At 38.2% G+C, this 20,740-nt stretch overlaps 1 protein-coding gene across 1 annotated transcript in view; it reads right to left on the bottom strand.

Annotated features, from left to right (window-relative positions):
* Nucleotides 1-3,660: 3,660 nt before the first annotated feature.
* Nucleotides 3,661-20,740, bottom strand: part of ARSJ (arylsulfatase family member J) — a 130,926-nt gene continuing 113,846 nt past the window's right edge. Inside the window, exon 2 of the mRNA XM_069095466.1 lies at nt 3,661-5,822. Coding sequence (XP_068951567.1) covers nt 4,421-5,822 — 1,402 coding nt within the window. The 3' untranslated portion in view covers nt 3,661-4,420. The remainder of the gene's footprint in view (nt 5,823-20,740) is intronic.

Consider the following 20,740-nt stretch of genomic DNA (forward strand, 5'->3'; position numbering starts at 1 on the left):
TAGGCCCTTGGGTGCAGCTTTTTGACTGAGTCCTAGTTTTACAGAACAATTTTTTTTTTGCTTTTTTGGAGGGGGGAAGGTAGGGCAATTGGAGTTAAGTGACTTGCCCAAGGTCACATGGCTACTTTTGTGTTAAGTGTCTGAGGCTGTATTTGAACTCAGGTCCTCCTGACTCCAGGGACAGGGCTCTATTCACTGTGCCACCTAGCTGCCCCCGAACAAATTCTTATATTAAGGAAATTTGTTCCATGAAGTTTGAATACAAAGGGCATCACTTGAGGACCTAGAGGGTCATATGTGGCTTTGAGGCCACAGGTTCCCCACCTCTGGGCTAGATGATCAGAAATACCACAAGGGAAGCAAGGGCTGTGGTGGATAAATCGAGTACTATTACTCTTACTGGTCTTCAGTTGCATTGACTTAGGACTCTCTTGATGTCAATAATTTTTATACATTTTATATGTATATATAATACATTTATGTATGTGTATGTATACACACACACACCTACCTATACATAAACTGCCTGTCAAAGCGTGTCTATCAAGGTGTATCTCTCTATACATGTACATGTATATGTGTATCTCTCTCTCTCTCCCTTTCCCCTCCACTCCCTCTTTCTCTTCTCCTCTTCTTTCTTCTCTCTTCTTTCTTACTCCCACCTGCATCTTCTCTCCTCTCTCTCTCTCTCTCTCTCTCTCTCTCTCTCTCTCTCTCTCTCTCCCTCTCTCCAAGTCACCTGACCTCTCACTGCTCTAGTAAACTCCAGGGCTACAAGTTGGAAAGAAGGTACCGACTTGCGCTGATAGAAGAAGTTTCTTCTAGGAGTTCCCCAAACCAATGAAATCACAGGGACCATGTCTACCCTCCAAGTCACTCAGGCTTACAATGTAGTTGTTTGCTACCTTTGACTCCTCACCCTCTCTTACCTATCCATTTCCAATCTGTTGGCAAATCCTATCTTCTACTTTCATCTCATTTGTGTGTGTGTGTGTGTGTGTGTGTGTGAAGTGTCTGAGGCTGGATTTGAACTCAGGTCCCCCTGATTCCAGGGCCAGTGCTCTATTCACTGCATCACCTAGCCTCCCCTTTTCATCTCATTTTTCATGTGTGTTCCCTTTCGCCCATTCACACAATTGCCACCATGGTGCAGGCTCATTTCACCTCATTCCCGGGCTACTGTACTAACTTTCTGGTTGGTCTCATTGCCTCAAATCTCTCCCCATGCCAGTCTATGCTCCACTCAGTTGCAGAAATGGTTTTCCTAAAATGGAATTCTGACAATGTCACCCCCTACTCAATAACATTCAATGACTCCCTATTACCTTCAGGATTAAATATGGAATATTATGTTAGGCTTTTAAAGAGCTTCACAACCTGGTGCCTTCATACCTTGCCAGTCTTCTTTACTCCTCTCTACACATTCAACCATCTAGTGAAAATGGTCTTCTCGTTGCTCCTCATAGACATCATTCCATCTCCTCACTTTGTGTCTTTTTCACTGGCAGCCCTCATAGCTGGACTGCTCTGCCTCTGTACCTCCATCTCCACCTCCTGGGTTCCCTGCGCTCCTTCAATACTCAGCTCAAATTCCACCTTCTGAAAGAGGCTTTTCTTGGTTCCCCTGGCTGTTCATGCTTTCTCTCTGAGATTAGTTTTAATTTACATTTATATCTCTTGTATGTCCTTTTTTTATTTTTATTTTTTGCTTGCTACCTTCTCCATTAGACTATGAGATCCTTGAGGACCATGTCCATATCTTAGCCTTTCCTTGTACCCTTAGCTTCTAGCACAATACCTGGTACACAGTAGTGTTTTGTTGACTGATGGAGTTACATTGCTTTCACTTGTATTAGCACTGATCAAGCTATGATGCTCACACTATCTCTAAAGACATTCAAAATTCAAAGGGAGTTTTGACAATGTGATTCTATCTGTCTGTCTATCTATCTATCTATCTATCTATCTATCTATCTATCTATCTATCTATCTATCTATCTATCTATCTATCTATCTATCTACCTATCTATCTATCTATCTATCTATCTATCTATCTATCTATCTATCTGTCTGTCTGTCTGTCTGTCTGTCTGTCTATCTATCTATCTATCTATCTATTTATCTATCTGTCTGTCTGTCTGTCTGTCTGTTTGTCTTAAAGCATTCTGGGCCATCTTTAGTTGTCCTTATTCATGTCTGGCCATTGGACCCAGATGGCTCCAGAGAAGAAAGTGAGGCTGGTAACTCTGCACAGCCCTTCCTCACTTAAATCAAATTCATTTCATGTCATGGCATCACCTCCCTGATATCATGGTGCTCTTCAAGAACAAAGGAAAAAGATCAACCCCTATCTATCTTTTTTTATGGTTAGAGTAACCCGTAAGGAGTTTAGACCAGCCCATTTCTTAATGTATGTGTGTATATAATACATATATATGTAATATATATTGTATATATATAATATGTAATATGTATATATTACAATATAATATGTAATAATCTGTGTATGTATGTGTGTGTTTTAGGTTGAAATAATGGATCCCTGAAATCCATGGATTCCCCAGAAATAAGAACTGCAGACAATGATCTAAGGCCTTATGGTGTGGTGAGAAGAAACGGAACAATGGCATTTGACCCTGCAGCCACTATCCCACTGAGAAACTTAGTAGTAATGGTGAGTATACTTACATTCCATTTTCACTAATTCCACTAATTTCACTAATGGCCTAATTTAATTAGTGCATATTCAGAGAGAAGTTCTCCAGCTACATGTCTCTTTCACACAGATCCTGGAGATCATCAAACCCCCTTGATTCTTTGGGCTTGAGAATGTATTAGGCTATATAAGGCAGACGGTAGCCATATTGTTCTCTTAGGTATTGGTGACCACAAAGTGACTCCACAGTCCCTTGAACTTTGCATACTTATTCTACACATTCCTTCATACTCACTTTCAAGTAATTTTATCTGTCTCAAACTATGTTTTAAACTATTTTGCAGCAAGGCCCATCATTTTTATTTATTTGTAATCTTCCCATGGTGCTTAGTACCATACAGTATTAAGTAGGCACTTTCTCCATGATGTTGGCTGCCAATACCAATTCATTTTCTTTTCTGTCATGGTCTAAATTTCCAGAATAAAAGGAAACATCTCCAGTGTGAAGACCATAAATAACCCCTATCATAGCCACCCTCCCACCCCATCATCCTTCTACTCAGACAAATTTTGTTTTGCTGCAGTGAGCCTATTTGTGGCCGAGAAGTTAGAGAAAAACCAGACTAACTTTGTGAATGCCATAAAAATAAACTATTTTAATAGATACATAAATAAAGTGTTGATCATAGAAACAATAAAGTTGTCTGGCTTCTGCATAGAAACCAGGTAACTTTTAAGCAAAGTCCTCATCTCATTACATTCAAAATAATGGGTGAATGAGGTCTATTCAGATTCTTCACCTGGGTTATTTCCCTTCAATACTCTCCTTTTTCCAGCAGTGTTTACAGTAACTCAGACTTTTACAGTGCTTTGTCATTTAGGAGGGTGAAATTAAAAAAAAAATATTCTATTGTTACTTGGAAAATAAAACAATAAAAGCATGATTTGCATCACCACTGATGACAGTAAAATAATTATTCTGTCTCTGTAAAAATAAATTATGCTTTTATGCAGAAGTGTCATTTTTTATTAAAGCAATTAAACAATAATTATAGTCCTTTATGGCAGTGTACTCAAAGGCCTTTTCTTGCCCTTCTTCTACATGTAAGATCATATGAGGTACCAGCTGTTTCCCATATGAGACTCACCACTTATTTTTTCTTCAGCCAGGAAAACAAAAACAAAAACAAAAAATTAATAGCAAAACATCTTGGATGTGCAATGCACACACATACACACACACACACACACACATACACACGCACAATTCAGTAAGAAATTAGGTCTTTTCCAAGGCCACTGATTTGGCTTTGTATGTCCTTCCCTAAAGTCAGTGTTATGCCTGGTGCCTTATAACCCTCTTCACACTAGCAGGATTGTGTTATAGTCATATTTCCCCTCCTTTACTTAAAAAAAATGGCCAATTGCTGAAGTACAGAAACTGTCATGCCAACACCTGACCTTTATGAAAGGGGCAAGAAAAAAAATTCTGGTAACAGCATTATCTGAAATGTTGCTGCCTGTGGAAATGCCATCTTTGGTATGAAGAAGAAGAAAGCTCTTGACAAGTTTATTTGTGGTTCTCTCCATAGTGGGTCAGGAAGACTGAGGTCAAGTTTGAGACCGCTCTGCCTTGGCACGGTATGAGAACCGATCTGGGGTTTTCAGGCTGTCTCATTACAGAGCTGGCTTTGACAGTTTAGCTGGGGAAAGTATGGGTCAAAGTACGGATGGATTTGAGTGTCATCAAACATTGTTTTATGATTACCCATGAGTAAGGTCTGTTTGGCAATTTGGAAACTGCCCTTTTTTCCGATGTTTTTTCTTCTTGGTCTTAGTTTTTTTCTGCTTTTTTTCAGCCTTGTTTTTTGCTGGTTTCCTTTTCTTATCATCTTCTTTGTACCATGGCCCCCAGACGCCTCCATTGAGCCTAGGGTTACTCCTAGGGTCTTTGGGTGGATACCTGACAGGGACTGCAGTTTTATTGAACTGGGACAGTCTCCGTAAGAGCTTCTTCACAATCCCTGGATACTTACTTGAAAGGTCCACTCGCTCATATGGGTCAGCTGTGATGTTGAAAAGCCAAACACTTTTGCCAGCAGACCAAGAAATCCGTTCATTATGCCACCGATTGGGCCCCGCGTTACTAAAAGACTGAGGAGGGACCCAGTCACTATAGCCCGGATTCCCTGTCAACAGTTTCCAGTGGTGGACTCTTATGGCTGACTGTATTGCTGTGTTCCAGATTCCAAAGCCTGCTGCCCAAGAACCATTTTTGGCTTTTGTGTAGATGGGGTCAATGTTGTGCAAAATATCTACTCGTGGAGAACGTCGGCCTTCACTTATGGTCTCCCAAATGTCATAACCATCTAGCTGAGTGTCCTCATCAATCCAGCCTTCGGCCAGTGTGATCAGTGTGGGGTACCAGTCTGTGATGTGCACAAGCTCTTTACATATACTGCCTTTGTTTTTCAAAAGTGGGCTGTGAACAAAGCCAACCGCTCGGATTCCTCCTTCCCAATAGGTCCCCTTGCTTCCCCTGAGAGGCCAGTTACTTCCTCCTGCCATGGGCTGTCCTCCATTATCTGAAGAGTAGATGATAATGCTGTTGTCATAGAAACCATACCTCTTTAAAGCCAGGGTCACGTTGTTGATGGCTTCATCCAAGCAGGACAGCATGGCAGCGTATCTCCTCCGGTTAATGTTGATAATGGATCTGTAATGTTCAAAGTACTTTCCTGGTGCCTGCAGTGGTGAGTGAACAGCCTGGTATGCAATATACAAAAAAATAGGCTTCCTGGGGTTGTGAGAAGCTAAAATTTGCTGCACTTTCTGAGTATACATCTGGGTTGAGTATATACCATTATCGTGGTCCCAAGCAGCGTTGTCGTTCTCGTACAAGTCATACCCACACATCCCTGGGCTATCACATTTGTAGTGTGTATAGTAATCACCACTTCCCAGGAGGGAGCCAAAAAATGTATCAAATCCTCTTTTGGTCGGCATGCATTCTTTCCTATAAAACCCCAAATGCCATTTTCCAACCATATGAGTTGAATAGCCAACTTCCTTTAGTTTCTGAGGTAGGGTCGCATTATCCAGAGGTAAGCAGTTGGGCTGAGTAGGTCTTATAATAGAGTGCTGAAGTCCGGTGTGTATCTGATACCTTTAAGAAAGAATTAAAGAAAACATAAGATGTAAACATAGTACAGAAACAATTTATATAGAACAAATAATTGTCTTAAATATTTTTTTACAGAAAGGGGAATATATACTACACTTTTATTGTGATATACTAATTAACACCTTAATTAATAACATTAATATCTAGTTAATATTTGAAATTTACCAAAATTTTTGTTCCCTAAATCATGGGTTTCTCCAATGATCTCAGGTGATGTATGAAATTATCAATATAATTTAATTTAATTCAACAAATGTTTATTAAGAACCCCACTATGTGCAAGACACAGTAGTTTCTTTCTTTCCCTTCCTTCCTTCCTTCCTTCCTTCCTTCCTTCCTTCCTTCCTTCCTTCTTTCCTTCTTTCCTTCCTTCCTTCCTTCCTTCCTTCCTTCCTTCCTTCCTTCCTTCCTTCCTTCCTTCCTTCCTTCCTTCCTTCCTTCCTGCTTTTTGGAGGGCAGTTGGGATTAAGTGACTTGCCCAAGCTCACATGGCTAGTTTTTGTGTTAAGTGTCTGATGCTGAATTTGAACTCAGGTCCTCCTGACTCCAGGGTTGGTGCTCTGTTCACTGCACTGCCTAGCCACCCCTGATACAGTAGTTTTTCAAAAGGAAAAATAGTCCTTATCTTCAAGAATCTTACTTTTTATATTATATTATCACAATGTAAGTAACTTGATGAAACACAAATGTCTTCTAAAAATATGTGTTGTGGCCAAGAACTAGAAACAAAATGGATGCACAGACTGGGGAATGACTAAGAAAGTTGTGGTACAATAATGCAATGGAATATCACTATAGGAAAAGCTTAGTGTGATGAATATAGAGATAATGGGAAGATTTAAATGAACTGATACAAAGTGGAATAGTCGGAATCAGGAAAACAAAACACATATCAAGAACAACAATGTCAACACAAAGAACAGTAATAAAAAATAATTGGGGTGACTTGGTGGCACAGTGAATAGAGCATGGGCCCTGGAGTCAGGAGGACCTGAGTTCAAATCCAACCTCAGATGCTATTAACACTTAGTAGCCATGTGACCTTGGGCAAGTCACAACCCCAATCACCCTGCATTCCCCCCTCCAAAAAGATAATAATAATAATAATGACAGCTCAATGTTGAGAATTTATAGCAAAGAAGAGATATAAAGGGGTACTTGCTCCTGCCTCCCACATCATTCTTCATAGACATGTGGCTCTGTTGGGGTGGAATATTGCATATCACATCAGAATTTTTGAATGTGGTGGTTAGTTTTGCTGAATTCTTTCTTTATTTCTAGTTTGTATTCTTTATAGTAAGAGATCGTTATCCAGGAGGGGGAAGGAAGAGGGATAGATAGATAGATAGATAGATAGATAGATAGATAGATAGATAAAAATATATATAATACAAAATAATAAAAATATTATAATAATATATAAAATTATATAATAAAATATTATAATAATATATAATATAATATAAAATATAGAAATATAAATATAAAGAGGGATAAATACAGTATGTATGTATTAAGTGCTTTCTGTATACAAGATACTATGTAACATCTATAGTATATTCCAGACAGGGGTGCGGAACCTGTGGCCTTGAGGCCACATGTGGCTTTCTAGGTCCTCTGCTACAGCCTTTTGAGTGAGTTTAGGTTTTACAGAACAATCCTTTTATTAAGGGGATTTGTTCTGTGAAGTTTGGATTCAGTCAAAGGGCTGCACTTGAGGACCTAGAGGGTCACATGTGGCTTTGAGTTTGCAGGTTCCCCAACCCTGCTCTAGGAGATAATCACAATTCCCTAATCCAGGAGATAATCAAAGTTGAGATTTTATACTGTTCTCTCTCTCTCTCTCTCTCTCTCTCTCTCTCTCTCTCTCTCTCTCTCTCTCTCTCTCTCTCTCTCCTGCTCTCTTCTCTCCCTCTCTGTCTCTTTCTCTCTGTCTCTCTGTCTTTCCATATATATATATGTATGTATACACACACACACTATTCCAACCCTCAGACATACAGTTTAGTAAGGGGATAAGATAGCAACATAGATAACTGCATTATAATTAGGTGCTATATAAAGTCTCAAGATGAAAGTTGATATCAGCTGAGGGAAACAGGAGAGTTTATATGGAGAAGAAGCATTTGAGTTGAACTTTAAATGTTCAGTAGAATTTCAAGCAAAAAGTGAGAGGGAAAACATTTCCAACAAAGAATTGCAGAGAATAGTGTCAACAAAGAAGTGGTGGTATAGGAGTACATGTAATTTTTATGGGGCACAGAGCAGTCCAGTTTGGTAAGAGCATAGAATTTATGATGAGAGGGATATCAAATACAACTGGAAAAATTGGATGATGCCTTATTGTAGAGTACTCTGAATGCCAAGCAGTAGTGTCTAAATTTTACTTAGGAACCAATGAGGGAACTTCTGAATATTTTTTGAATAGAGGACAGAGATGATCAGATCTATGAATAATAAATTATCCCTATGGTAGAATGAAGGATAGATTAAATGTGGAAAGAGTAGAGTTGGGAGCTTTGGTTTTTATTCACATTGTTAGGTATTTATTCCAATAGCAGGTTCAAGAGGGTATTCATAACAGTCAATACTGTGAGGCTGGTGGTGAGAATAGGAGGAATATCCATAATGAAAGTTGTAATAAAAGTGGAATTGACATGATTTGGTTACTGATTAGATATGAGAGGTGAGAAGAGAAAAGAGACATAGATAAGCTAAAGGTTATAAACATGAGAAACCAGGTAAAGTTTCTTCCACAGACAGAAATAGAGAAGTCCAAATGAGGAACAGATTTAGGGAGAAAGATAATGGACTATGTTCTAGAAATGTTGCATCTGAGATACTGATGGGACATTCAGGTGGAAAAGTTTTCTAGGTAGCTGAAGTTATGGTGGAACTTAGAATAAAAGTTGGGCCTTGAGATATTGATTTGGGAATCATCTGTCTAGTAGTGATAGAAAAATGAATGATATTGTCAGTGGAGAGAATGTGGAGAGAAGAGCTGAAGGGTAAGGGCATATCTCTGCTGAACATTGAAAGAGAACAGAATAGTGGGTTGTGTCTGAAATTAAAGGAAGAGAGAACATCCAGTAGGAGGATATTGGAAAGTATCTAAAGTTTCAAAGAGATTAAAGAGGATGAGGACTGAGAAATGTGCTCCTTGGCTTTGGTGATTACTGAATTATTATTGGTGATCTAGTGTTGCTTAGAGAATAGGAGCAAATGCAGTGGTGTGATGGGCATAGATGCCCAATTGTCAAGTGGTACAGGAAACATGGAGTGGTCCACAAGTGGAGCCATTGATAGACTAAAACTTTTTTTTTAAAGCAATCAGGGTTAAGTAACTTGCTCAAGGTTACACGGCCAGTTATTTATGGGTGTGTTGCTAAGTATCTGAGCCTGGATTTGATCCCCAGGTCATCCTGACACTGGGGCCGATGCTCTTACTCACTGAGCCACCTGGCAGCCCCTAAGCAATTGGGGTTAAGTAACTTGCTGAAGGTTACACGGCCAGGTGTTTCTGGGTAGGTGCTAAGTGTCTGAGCCCGGCATTCGATCCCCAGGTCATCCCGACACTGGGGCCGGTGCTCTTACTCGCTGAGCCACCTGGCCGCCCCCAGACTATAACTTCTTGATGTGGGGGACTAGTCATTTTTGTCTTTGTACAACCAGAACCTGGCATGATGTCTCTCCAGCCCATATTAAGGACTTAGTAAATGTTTATTGGGACAGCTAAATGGCACAGTGGATAGAGTGCCAGGCCTGGAGTCAGGAAGACTTATCTTCCAGAGTTCAAATATGGCCTCAGACACTTATTAGCTATGAGATCCTTGGCAAGTACTTAACCCTGTTTGCCTCAGTTTCCTCATCTGTAAAATAAGTTGGAGAAGGAAATGGCAAACCACTCCAGTATCTTTACCAAGAAAACCCCAAGTGGGGTCACAAAGAGTTAGACACAATTGAAAATGACTGAAAAACAAAGGCTTATTGGTTGGTTGATGGAGAATAGACAACTTTTTCAAAAAGGTTAGCAGCAAAGAAGAATGAAATGAGAACATAGCTGGATTGAATAGAAAAATCAAAAAGGGAAAGCTTTTCTAGGACTGCATAGACCTGATCATGTTTGTTGGTAGATGTGAATAAACAATTGGTGAGGAAGAGATTAAAGATCAGTAGATGGATGACTGCTACGGATGCTGGAAGAAATGAGACTGTGTTAGTGTAAGGTGTGGGCACTTTTTCTGTGACCAAGGAAAGGACAAGGGAATGGGCAAGGAAGCTGAGAAACTTTGACTAATGAATGAAGTAGGATAAGAAGCAGAGCCTCAGTCTTGCAATGAGGGAGGAGCTGAGGCATTTAAGTCTAGGGACTGGTTGTCTTTGAGAGTGAAAGAAGAGACTAAAAGCTTTGAAACAATAACTTTGGGGAAAGACATAGGAAGTAGATGAGATTAGTGTAAAAGAATTCACACAACAGCAATGACTTAGGTGAGCTTGTACACAATGAATTTGTAGTAAGTGAAATTAGTTCAGTTTCATGATTTGTATCCATTAATGTTCAGCAGCGGACCAAAGGTGGAGAAGTTCAATGATGAGGCTCACCCAGGGATGAGAATTTCCTGATTGGGAAGGTCCAAAAGTCCAAAAGTCAAGGAATTCTAGTACATTAGAATTATCTAGATTCTAGATATTAGTAAAATATGAAAGTGGCAAACCATTCATTCAGGCAAATAGTCAACCAACATTTATTTCAAGTACATTAGGCACTATGATAAATAATAGGGATACAAGGACCAAAAAATGAAAATAGACCATTACCCTTACAAAAGAAAAATAGTGTGAAGGGGCAGTGTGGTGGTACTGTGGAAAGAACACTAGCCCTGGAGTCAGGAGAGTCTGAGTTCAAATCCGGCTTCAGATACTTGACACTTACTAGTTGTGTGATCTTAGGCCATGCCAAAAAATGAAGAAAAAAGGAAAAATAGTATGTACATGGAAAATTAAATTAGCAACATATATGCTAAGTAGATCCAAAGTAATTTCTGTGGAGAGGGTACTAGCAAATGGGAGGATCCAGATAAGCCAAAACTTGAGGTAGAGATAATAAGGGAATAAATTTCAAGCATGGAGGTTGTCCTGTGCAAAGTGATGGACCTATGAAGAGAAATTAGTGAAGTCAGAATTTGGAAGACACATTTGGAGATCAGGAGTGGTCAAGGGAATGAATTTTATAATACAGGCAAATAGTATTTAGTGTGAGAATGGAAGAGGTGAAAAATGAAGATAATGTGATTGAAAGGTACAATTTCAAGGCTCTCCTGCAATTTTGCAAAGGAGCAAGGTCTAAGGTGAGACTATGTCAGTACGTGTCTTAACAATGATGGAGAAAGAGAGTGATTAGAGTTGAAAAGATTGAAGAATTATATTGTTATTTGTTTTATGAGGAGAATGTAGACCACAAAAATGTTGAAAAGGACTGGAATGGAAAGGAAGGTCAATATTGAAATAATTGAGAATGCTGGAAGAAGCATTTGGAACTAAGTAAACGTCAGCAACAATGGAGAGACTTAGGGTGAGAAAATTAGGGTTAAGATTAGTATAAGAAATTGATTGCTTGGAACATTAAAGAAAAAAGTCATAAAATAGCCACAGGGAAATAGTATAGAAGCAGTGGTAGGGAATGAGAAATCAGGCCTCCAAATTGAGGCGAATAGAACAAGTGGCCTCTAGGATGAGTTGTATTCAAGGTAAAGGTAAATTTCTATTAAAGGAAAGAGGTAGAAAGAATATTGACTGAAAAGTTCAAGTAGATAGGGAAGTGTGTTAAGACTAGAATAGGTATTGAGAGCCCAATGATATAGCTATGGGTAATTCTGCTGGAGAAACAATATGGTGATGAGCTGAGGAGATAGACTGATTGGAGTGCCCCATATGTATGTGTCCTATTAAAAAGGAAATGCCTGATACTTTTTTTCTCATCAAAAATTAATTATGAATATCCTTAATAAAAGAGATGTTGTATTCTGATGTTGTAAATGAATAAGATTGCAGAGATAATTTGTACTTAGACATTATTTTGTTCCCACTCAGGGCTCAATCTTTTTAGGGTGAAAGGTTCTATTGTGTTCAAAACAAGGTTCAATTTCTTTTTATGTGCAATTTCTACATTATTAGTAAGACAAATGATCATCAAAGAAAAGGAAAGGAAGAAATTCTCCTTCAGCAGTTCAATCTACATCACAGTCAATAGATACTTGCAGAAGATCTCTTTTACCCTTTTGGAAGCTACTGTGCCATAATGTTTTTCATTAAGAAGACTGTTGATTTGAGTGGCTGTTCTCATTTTCTCACCTAACACAACTTTTCATTAAGTACTGCAATCAGGCAAGGGAAAAACCAGAACAAAATAAAACAAAAAGAATCTGTGGACTGTAGAATACAAAATTGCTGGGAAAAATGTGCTAGATTAATATTAATAGTGTTAAAAATTCCTTCTTTGCCAAGGAAGCAAGGAAAGGGTCTTACACATTCCCCTCTACAATATTGTTTTGTTTTATTATTTTCATTATAGCCCCTTGTAAACAAGATCTAAGGAAACATGGTAACCCTGGATGTAAAGATTAAATTAAAATGAATGTTAATTTCCGGCATCATTTTCTCATATCAACAATCTTTTGCCAAGTGAATTCTTTCCAGGAATGGTGATTAATACATAAATCTATGAGTTTTTTTATTGTTCAAAGATGTGCATATTAGCTCACCATGCAGTGAGCACCACTCACACATCATATATCTATGTATATACATATATACACACATATATCAATGACATAGAAATTGCATATATATAATATACATATATAGACACATATATTCCTATGTATTGGAATTTTTATCTATATATGTGTGTATTTCTATATCTATATGTATGTATATCTATCAATCTATGTATCTTTCTATCTATCTATATCTATCCATATATATGTATCTTTCTCTCTCTCGAGAAGTTTGGTGGGGTATGTTTGAATACATGTTAGAGGCAGCTAGGTGGCATGGTAGTTAGAGAACTGGGTCTGAAGTGAGGAAGAATTGAGTTTAAATTACCTCTCAGATGCTTACTAGCTGTGAGGCTTTGGGCAAGTCACTTAACCAGTCTGTCTCAGTTTCCTCATATATAAAATGGAGATAATAACAGTACCTGTCCCCTGGTTGCTGTGAGGATCAAATGAGTTAATATTTGTAAAGTGCTTAACACGATACCTGGTACATAGCCGACATGATTTTGCTGAGAAAATTCTCTAGAAACCATAAGTAATGAGGAGCTTTATTGGCATGACTGGCAAATCTCAAAAACACATTCTGGAAGTTAAATTACACAGCAGGTTCAGCCAATTCTTCTCTTGTGATTAAACTTGCATTATCTACCTGTTAATCTTCTGACCATGCTTGAAATGGAAGTAAGAAGGTAACAAATTTAAAAGATAATGTTTATATGACAGTATTACATAATACATCTACAGAACTATGGTGCTTAATGTGGGCAAGTCACTTAACCTATGCCTGCCTCAATTTCCTCAACTGTAAAATGAGGATAATAGCACCCATCTCCCAGGTTTGTTGTCAGTATTTGTAGAGTGCTTAGTATAGTGTACCGGACACATAGTGGGCACTTAATACATGTTCGTTAAACATTAAAAGCTCTGTCTCTGGAGTTAGAAGGCCTTGCCGATGAGGTTTATAGTTGTGCGATCTTAAGCAAATGATTTAATTTCCTTGGGCCTCAGTTTTTTCATCCAGAAAATGTAGGGTTGGATTACCAGGCCCCTGAAGTTTCTTCCAATTCTAGATTTATAATTCCTCCAAGTTAATGAATTTGGAATAGAGAACTCCATGTTAATTTAATTTCTTTTGTTGTTGTTCAGTTTAAATTATGTCTGATTCTTCATGACCCCATATTGGGTTTTCTTGGCAAAGATACTGGAGTGGTTTGCCATTTCCTTCTCCAGTTCATTTTAAAGAAGAGGAAACTGAGGCAAAAAGGTTTAAATGACTTGAGCAGGGTCACATAGCTAGTAAATGTCTGAGTTCAGATCTGAACTAATGAAGATCTTCCTGAATTTAGGGCCAGTATTCTATCCATTGTGCCACTTAGCTACCCCAATTTAGTTTCTACTTTGCCCTAAGTTTCAATAAAAACATGACTTGGTCAGACGTTGAAGATGTCAAGGTCATCCACGGCATCCTGTGTGTGTGTGTGTGTGTCTATACACACACACACCTATACATATACATACATATAGATACATTTATATTAACTTTGGTCTTGCCACTGGATTTCGATTACTCTGGAAGAAATAGTGGGGCTGGCAACTTTGTGCAACTCTGCCTCACTCAAATCTAATTCATACACAAGTCAAAATGAAGTACAAACAACAATAACATTCATTCCACAATGATTAAATGGATCTGAAATAATAGGATCCTGGATTTGGAGCTTGAAGGGACCTTTAAACATAGCCCCTTCATCTATAGCAAACTGAGGTAAAGATAAGTAGATATCTAAGAATGAAGCAGTCTGGATTAAAAAGCAAAACTGCAAGTTTTTTGGATAAAACAGACCAGCAAATTTCTACATCTCAGTTAGTAGTAGACTGAAAGTCATTCTTCATTCAAAAGTCACCTGATTACTCAGATGTCCCCTGAAGTCCCTACCAGCTCAGGACATAGAATTCCTCCAAGTTAGTGAATTTGGAACAAAGAGCGGCATATTAATTTAGATTCTACTTTGCCCTAAGTTTCAGAGAAATTGGCAAACTCTAGGTCAAACCATGTAGTTGTGATACAGTGTCCCACAGTAAGAATATGAGGCAAGATGTGAACCCAGGTCTCCCTGACTCCCAGTCTGCCTCAATTAATAAGCATTTACTTCATGAAAAGCAAAGAATTGAGATGAGAGGGTTCCTGCCCTCCAGGAATCAAGTCAGGTGGACATACCCATGTAAAACATTAACCACCAATTACAAATAATATGGGAACAAATACATGATAATGTGGTTTAGCCTGGTAATTAGTTCTTTGAAAACATGCCATGGTAAAACAACAGCCCCAAGGGTAGCGAGTTTCAGAGGAATTGTGTTTATATATACACAGGAAGCACAAGGCAGGGTGACAGTCAGCAAAGACAAAATCACTGGGGTTCAGGAACCCGCTCAGACTCATTTACCATCTGACTTGTGTCTTGGGAAACAACCAAGCAATGGTTCCCAATGTTATTTTGGTGAGGTGTGGTTGTAATGGATTAATGATGTTATTTGGAAACAATGTTGGTTAGGGCAACATTATTTAGGGTAGGTTGACATAAATATGTGCTGAGGAAATTTAAAATAATGAATATGAAGTGGGTACATCTAGTGAGTGAGATTTGAATTAAATATGAGTTTGGGATTGCTGGAGAAGACAGAGAAGGGCATTTCAGAAGGAGAAAACACTTAATTTAACCTGTCATCTCCTGAAAAACAGGTACATAAGCAAGTTTCTATTTGATCAATTACAGCTTTTTTTTCCAATAATTTTCCCCCAATTTCTTCTTTTTAATTGGCTGCTTTATCTCCATACCCAGTACTTGAAATACCACTAAATACCCAAGGAAATGAGACTAGTTAGCACCCACCCAGAAACACCTGGCCGTGTAACCTTGAGCAAGTTACTTAACCCCAATTGCTTAGGGGCGGCCAGGTGGCTCAGCGAGTAAGAGCACCTGCTCCAGTGTTGGGACGACCTGGAGATCGAATCCCGGGCTCAGACACTCAGCACCACACCCAGAAATAACTGGCCGTGTAACCTTGAGCAAGTTACTTAACCCCAATTGCTTAAAAAAAAAAAAAGAAATGAGGCTAGTGAAGAGTGCTATAAACAACAAAAAAAAGACTACGCTGAGAGTCTATGGTGGAATCTTCAATGACCTTGACTTTGGAGTCAGAAGTCATCAATGAGAGTTCTGGCTCTGTTGTTGCCATTGAGTGTCAATGTTCTCTCCTGGAAAATAAGACTGTCAGCACTTACACTACTTCCCTCACAGAAACCATTCTGCAAATCTTTTAACTCTCTTTGGAAGCTGTTAGGAGAATTGCCCCTTCAGTAATGCCAGGATCATGATTTTACCAGCACAGGCACTTTGTCCACTAATATCTTCCATCTTGGAACATGGTTGCTAACCATAGCTGAGTAGATTTTTTAAAAGTCCAGTTATTCTGAACTTTACCTACAAGGAGGCATTGGCAGACTGCCACTTTTTTTTGGTCCTTATTTATATCCTTCTCAATGTTTTTTATCCATAACATAAACCTTATAAGGATAGATGCAAGTGTTAGCGTTCAAAAATACCTTGATCATCGGGAACAATGGACTCGAATTCACAAAATGAAATTTGATATGAATAAATACAAAGTTCTAAGAAGTGAGGAAGATTAATTCTGTAAAAAACAAAACAAAATAGTTAAGAATTGGTAGATAGCAGCTTTTTTACTTAACACTTCATGACTAGTAAATAGCTGAGTAGACTTTTAACAGCTCAGGTATTCTGAATCTCTTGATTTTAAAGTCAGGGTTTTTTTCCTACTACACTATATTTCCCCTCCTTGCAGGCAGAATACATAGAAGATAAGGTAGGAGATATTTTTCAACTCAACTTAAAAAAATTTCCTAAGGACAAGAGTTAATCAATAACAGAATAAGCTGCTGCATTAGGCTGTGAGATCTTTGACACTCCTCAAGGTATTAAAACAGAGGAATGCTTAAACAAATTGTGACGTAGAAATATGATGGAATACTACTGCACTATAAGAAATGAAGAGAAAGATTGTTTCAATGAGACATGGAAAGATTTGTATGAAATGATGTGTAATGAAGTGAACAGAATTAGAACAATTACTACAATATCCGTGTTATAAAAATAAAGAATTTTGAAAGACTAAAAACTACAATCAACAGAATACTTGATGATGACTCCTGAGGTCTGCTAAAGAAGAACACTTCTCAGGGCAGCTTGGATGGCGAAGTGAGGATCAGGAGCCCTGGAGTCAGGAGGACCTGAGTTCAAATCCCTTCTCAGACATGACACTTAATTAGCTGTGTGACCCTGGGCAAGTCACTTTACCCTGATTGCCTTGCCTTCCCCCCTCCAAAAGAAAAAAAAAAGAGCACTGTTAATTTTATAACAGAGAGATGATAGCCTAATATATAAGAAAAGTAATGTATTTTTGGACATACAGAAATAAGTTGGATGGCTATCTGTCCAGAGTGCAGAAGGATAAATTTTATTGTATGGATGGAAGTTCAAGTGAGATGAATTCTAAGGTACCTTCCATCTCTAAAATTCCACAGTTATATTTCTTCCAGATTTTTTTTAAATCGATTAATGCTACAGGCATCAGTGATAGGTTTATGTAGAGTTAACTTTCTTTTTGCATAATCTCAAGTTAGCTAAAAGAACTGCATTTTCATATAATGTATATTGAACAAATGCATCATTTAATTCAAAACAGTAAATTAATGAATTCTGAAATGCAGTGGAATGTCCTCACCATCTGGTAACCACATGAAAAGAAATAAATTCCATATGAACAATAGTAAGCCCTATAATTGATGCCAACACTATTAAAATCAATAGCCGTCATTCTCATTTCTCTGTCAGCTTTAAAAAAATGCTACCTAGTGCTTTAAAGTAAAATAGGCCTTGCCATTTTGAGATTAGAAAGCATAAATCATTGGTTACTGAATGAATTTATCACATAGCATTGTTGTCGCTTTCTTTGGAAAGGTACTTTCATAAGGCATTGTATTTTTTTAAATAAATACTTCTTTAACTAAGGTGATTTCAGTATTTTGCATTTCATCTAATTCTTTCAATATCCTGGTGAAATGGAAAGTATGAGTGTGTTTCACACATTTAATATATAGGAGAAGAGAGGTATATAGAGATTAAATCGTAAAGCCAAGTGAGTGGGAGAGATACATAAGATATCTCAAATTAATAGGTACAGAGTGGAGAAGGCACGCTAAAGCCAATTAGAGAATTAAAGAAAATTCTGTAATTCTGCAAAAGTTTGACTAAGTTTAATTGAATGCATTGTTAGATTATTTAAAAGGTTTCATCAGTGTTTGTTTTCTCATTGGCTCTTCAGATTGTTATGTCACTATCAGGTAGCTGGTGAAATACATAAATGGCATTCCAGGAAAAAATCATGCTTACATTCTTACGTGGTATAAATGGAAAGCGTCCTGGAAAAACAGGAGATTTGATTTCTGGTCTAGGCTTGCTACTAGAATTGTAGAACTAGAAGGCGCAGCTAGTTGGCGCCATAGTGCATAGAGTACTAGGCCTTGAGTCAGAAAGACTCATCTTCCAGAGTTCAAATCTGGCCTCAGATACTTATGAGCTATGTGACCTTAGGCAAGTCACTTAATCCAGTTTGCCTCAGTTTCCTCATTTGTAAAATGAGCCGGAGAAGGAAGTAGCAAAATATTCCAGTATCTTTGGCAAGAAAACGCTAAATGGGGTCTTGTGGAGTTGGACACAGCTGAAGAACAAGGGTTAGAAGGGGTCATCTTTAATAACCCCTCTCAGTTTTACCCATAAGGTAGCTGTACTTTTCTTTGATATGGTTAAATATGAAGTTTAAACAGTTTAGTACAACTTTTTTGCAATTCATTTTTCCCCTCTTTGGAAGGGGGAAGGCAAGGGAATAGGGGTTAATGACTTGCTCAAGGTCACACAATCAATACGTGTCAAATGCCTGAGGCCGAATTTGAACTCAGGTCCTCCTGACTCCAGGGCTGGTGCCCTATTCACTGTACCACCTAGCTGCCCCAGTTCAGTACACCTTTTACCCAAAAAAGGGAAAATGATTTGCTTGTGGTTACACAGTAAATGGAAAGAATCCTGGTCTTCTGAACCCCAAATTTCTGCTCATCCCCTATTGCCTATGGAATACAGCTCAAATTTCAAGGTTTCTTATTCAAGACGATTTGGAATCCACAGCCACTCTGTCTTTCCAGCTTATTTAATACTACTTCCTTCCACTATTCCTCCATCCTCAGTAAAATGTTGTTGGATCTCTTGTGACTATTGAAAATAAATATAAACACCAAGTAGCAACTGATATTTATGTTATATATGCAGTTCATATCCTTTCTAGAAGGAAAATGTCTTTGAGAGATCAAAGTAAAATCAAAAGTTTGCTTGTGAAAAAGAAAAATAGTAAAAGGAAGTTGAAAGATTAGAAGAAAATACTTTTTCAACCAGTTACTATAGCCTGATAACCCTTTTCCTTTAGAGGGATATACTTGTCAAGACAGCTAGAATTTTTGTGTCAGTAAACAGGTTTGGAATAGAGAATTGGGGTTCAAATCTTGGGACTGCTTCTTATTCCTTGCTTCACCCTGGTCAAGTTCCTCCACTGGTTTGGGGCTTTTTTGTCCTTATCTATAAAATAATGGGTCTAGATGATTTTTTAGGTCTCTTTCAGTTCTAAATCTTTGGTCTGGAATAGACATGTCAAACACATGGCAGCATGTGTCAAACACAACACTTAGCACAGCCTGAGCTATAACTAAGAAATATTTAACAAAATAAATAAAAAGACAATAAATAAAAATACGGATAATATTAATATGTGGTTTTCGAAGTATGGTCCACTAGAATCCTTATGTATGGTTTATTGCTGTATAGTTTTTTCAGTCATGTCAGACTCTCCATGACCCCATTTAGGGTTTTCTTGGCATAGATACTGTGGTGGTTTTCCATTTTCTTCTCCATTTTTCAGATGAGGAAATTGAGGCAAACAGGGTCAAGTGACTTGCCCTGGTTTACACAGCTAAGAAGTGTCTGAGGCCAGATTTGAACTCAGAAAGATGAATTTTCCTGATTCCAGGCCCATGCTCTACCATTTCATCCCTTAGCTGTCTTTATGTTTTGATACTCAACATCTTCTCGACTTACCCTCAGTTGCTCTTCCCCTCTGACTGGAGAGCTGGAGGGCAAAGCATTAAGCTCCTTTCAAAGTTTTTCTGTATAGTGGGCTCATAATTTTCTAGGTAACTCCATTTTCCTTCAGCATCTCTGCTTGGCTTGATTCCACTGAACACCATGCAGCTGGGCTGAGTATCCCCAGGTGCCCTTCGCCATTTTCAGCTCCTTTTGTTTATTGCCCTCCCTCATTTGAGTATAAATTCCTTGAGGTCAGGGGCTACCTCTTTTTCTTATTTGTATCCCAGCATAGTTCCTGGCATGTAGTGGGAGCTTACTAAATATTTATTGACTCAAATGTCAACAAATATTTATTGACCACCTACTCTTTCATGCAGGTTTACACAGCTGGAGGAATTCAAACCCTGTTTTTTTCTTCACTCCAAACCCAGCATTTAAGTAATACATGGGATAGCCAGGTGTTTCAGTGGTTGGAGCTCTGGGCCTAGAATCAGGAAGACTCTTCTTTGTAAGTTCAAATCAGACCTCAGATATTGACCATCTGTGTGACCGTGGGCCAGTTACTTGACCTTGTTTGTCTCAATTTCCTAATTTTTTAAAATGAGCTGGAGAAGGAAATGGCAAATCATTTTTTATGTTTGTTTCTTTGTTTTTGTTTTGCTGGGAAAACCCCAAATGGGGTCATGAAGAGTCAAATGTGACTGAAACAACTCTGTATTACACACTAAGAAAGATAAACAGGTAAATAAAATATGGCCTCTCTCCCTATAGTAGGAGTAAATAAGGTATACGTGTGTGTATGTATGTACATGTATGTTATATGTATGTATGTTTGTATACTATATATACGACAGAGAGACAGACAGAGAGAGAGAGAGAGAGAGAGAGAGAGAGAGAGAGAGAGAGAGAGAGA

The sequence above is a fragment of the Petaurus breviceps genome, unplaced genomic scaffold, assembly GCF_028583685.1.
Source record: "Petaurus breviceps papuanus isolate PSGF00001 unplaced genomic scaffold, PetGlider_PUasm1.0 126, whole genome shotgun sequence".
In the NCBI taxonomy this organism is placed as follows: Eukaryota; Metazoa; Chordata; class Mammalia; order Diprotodontia; family Petauridae; genus Petaurus; species Petaurus breviceps.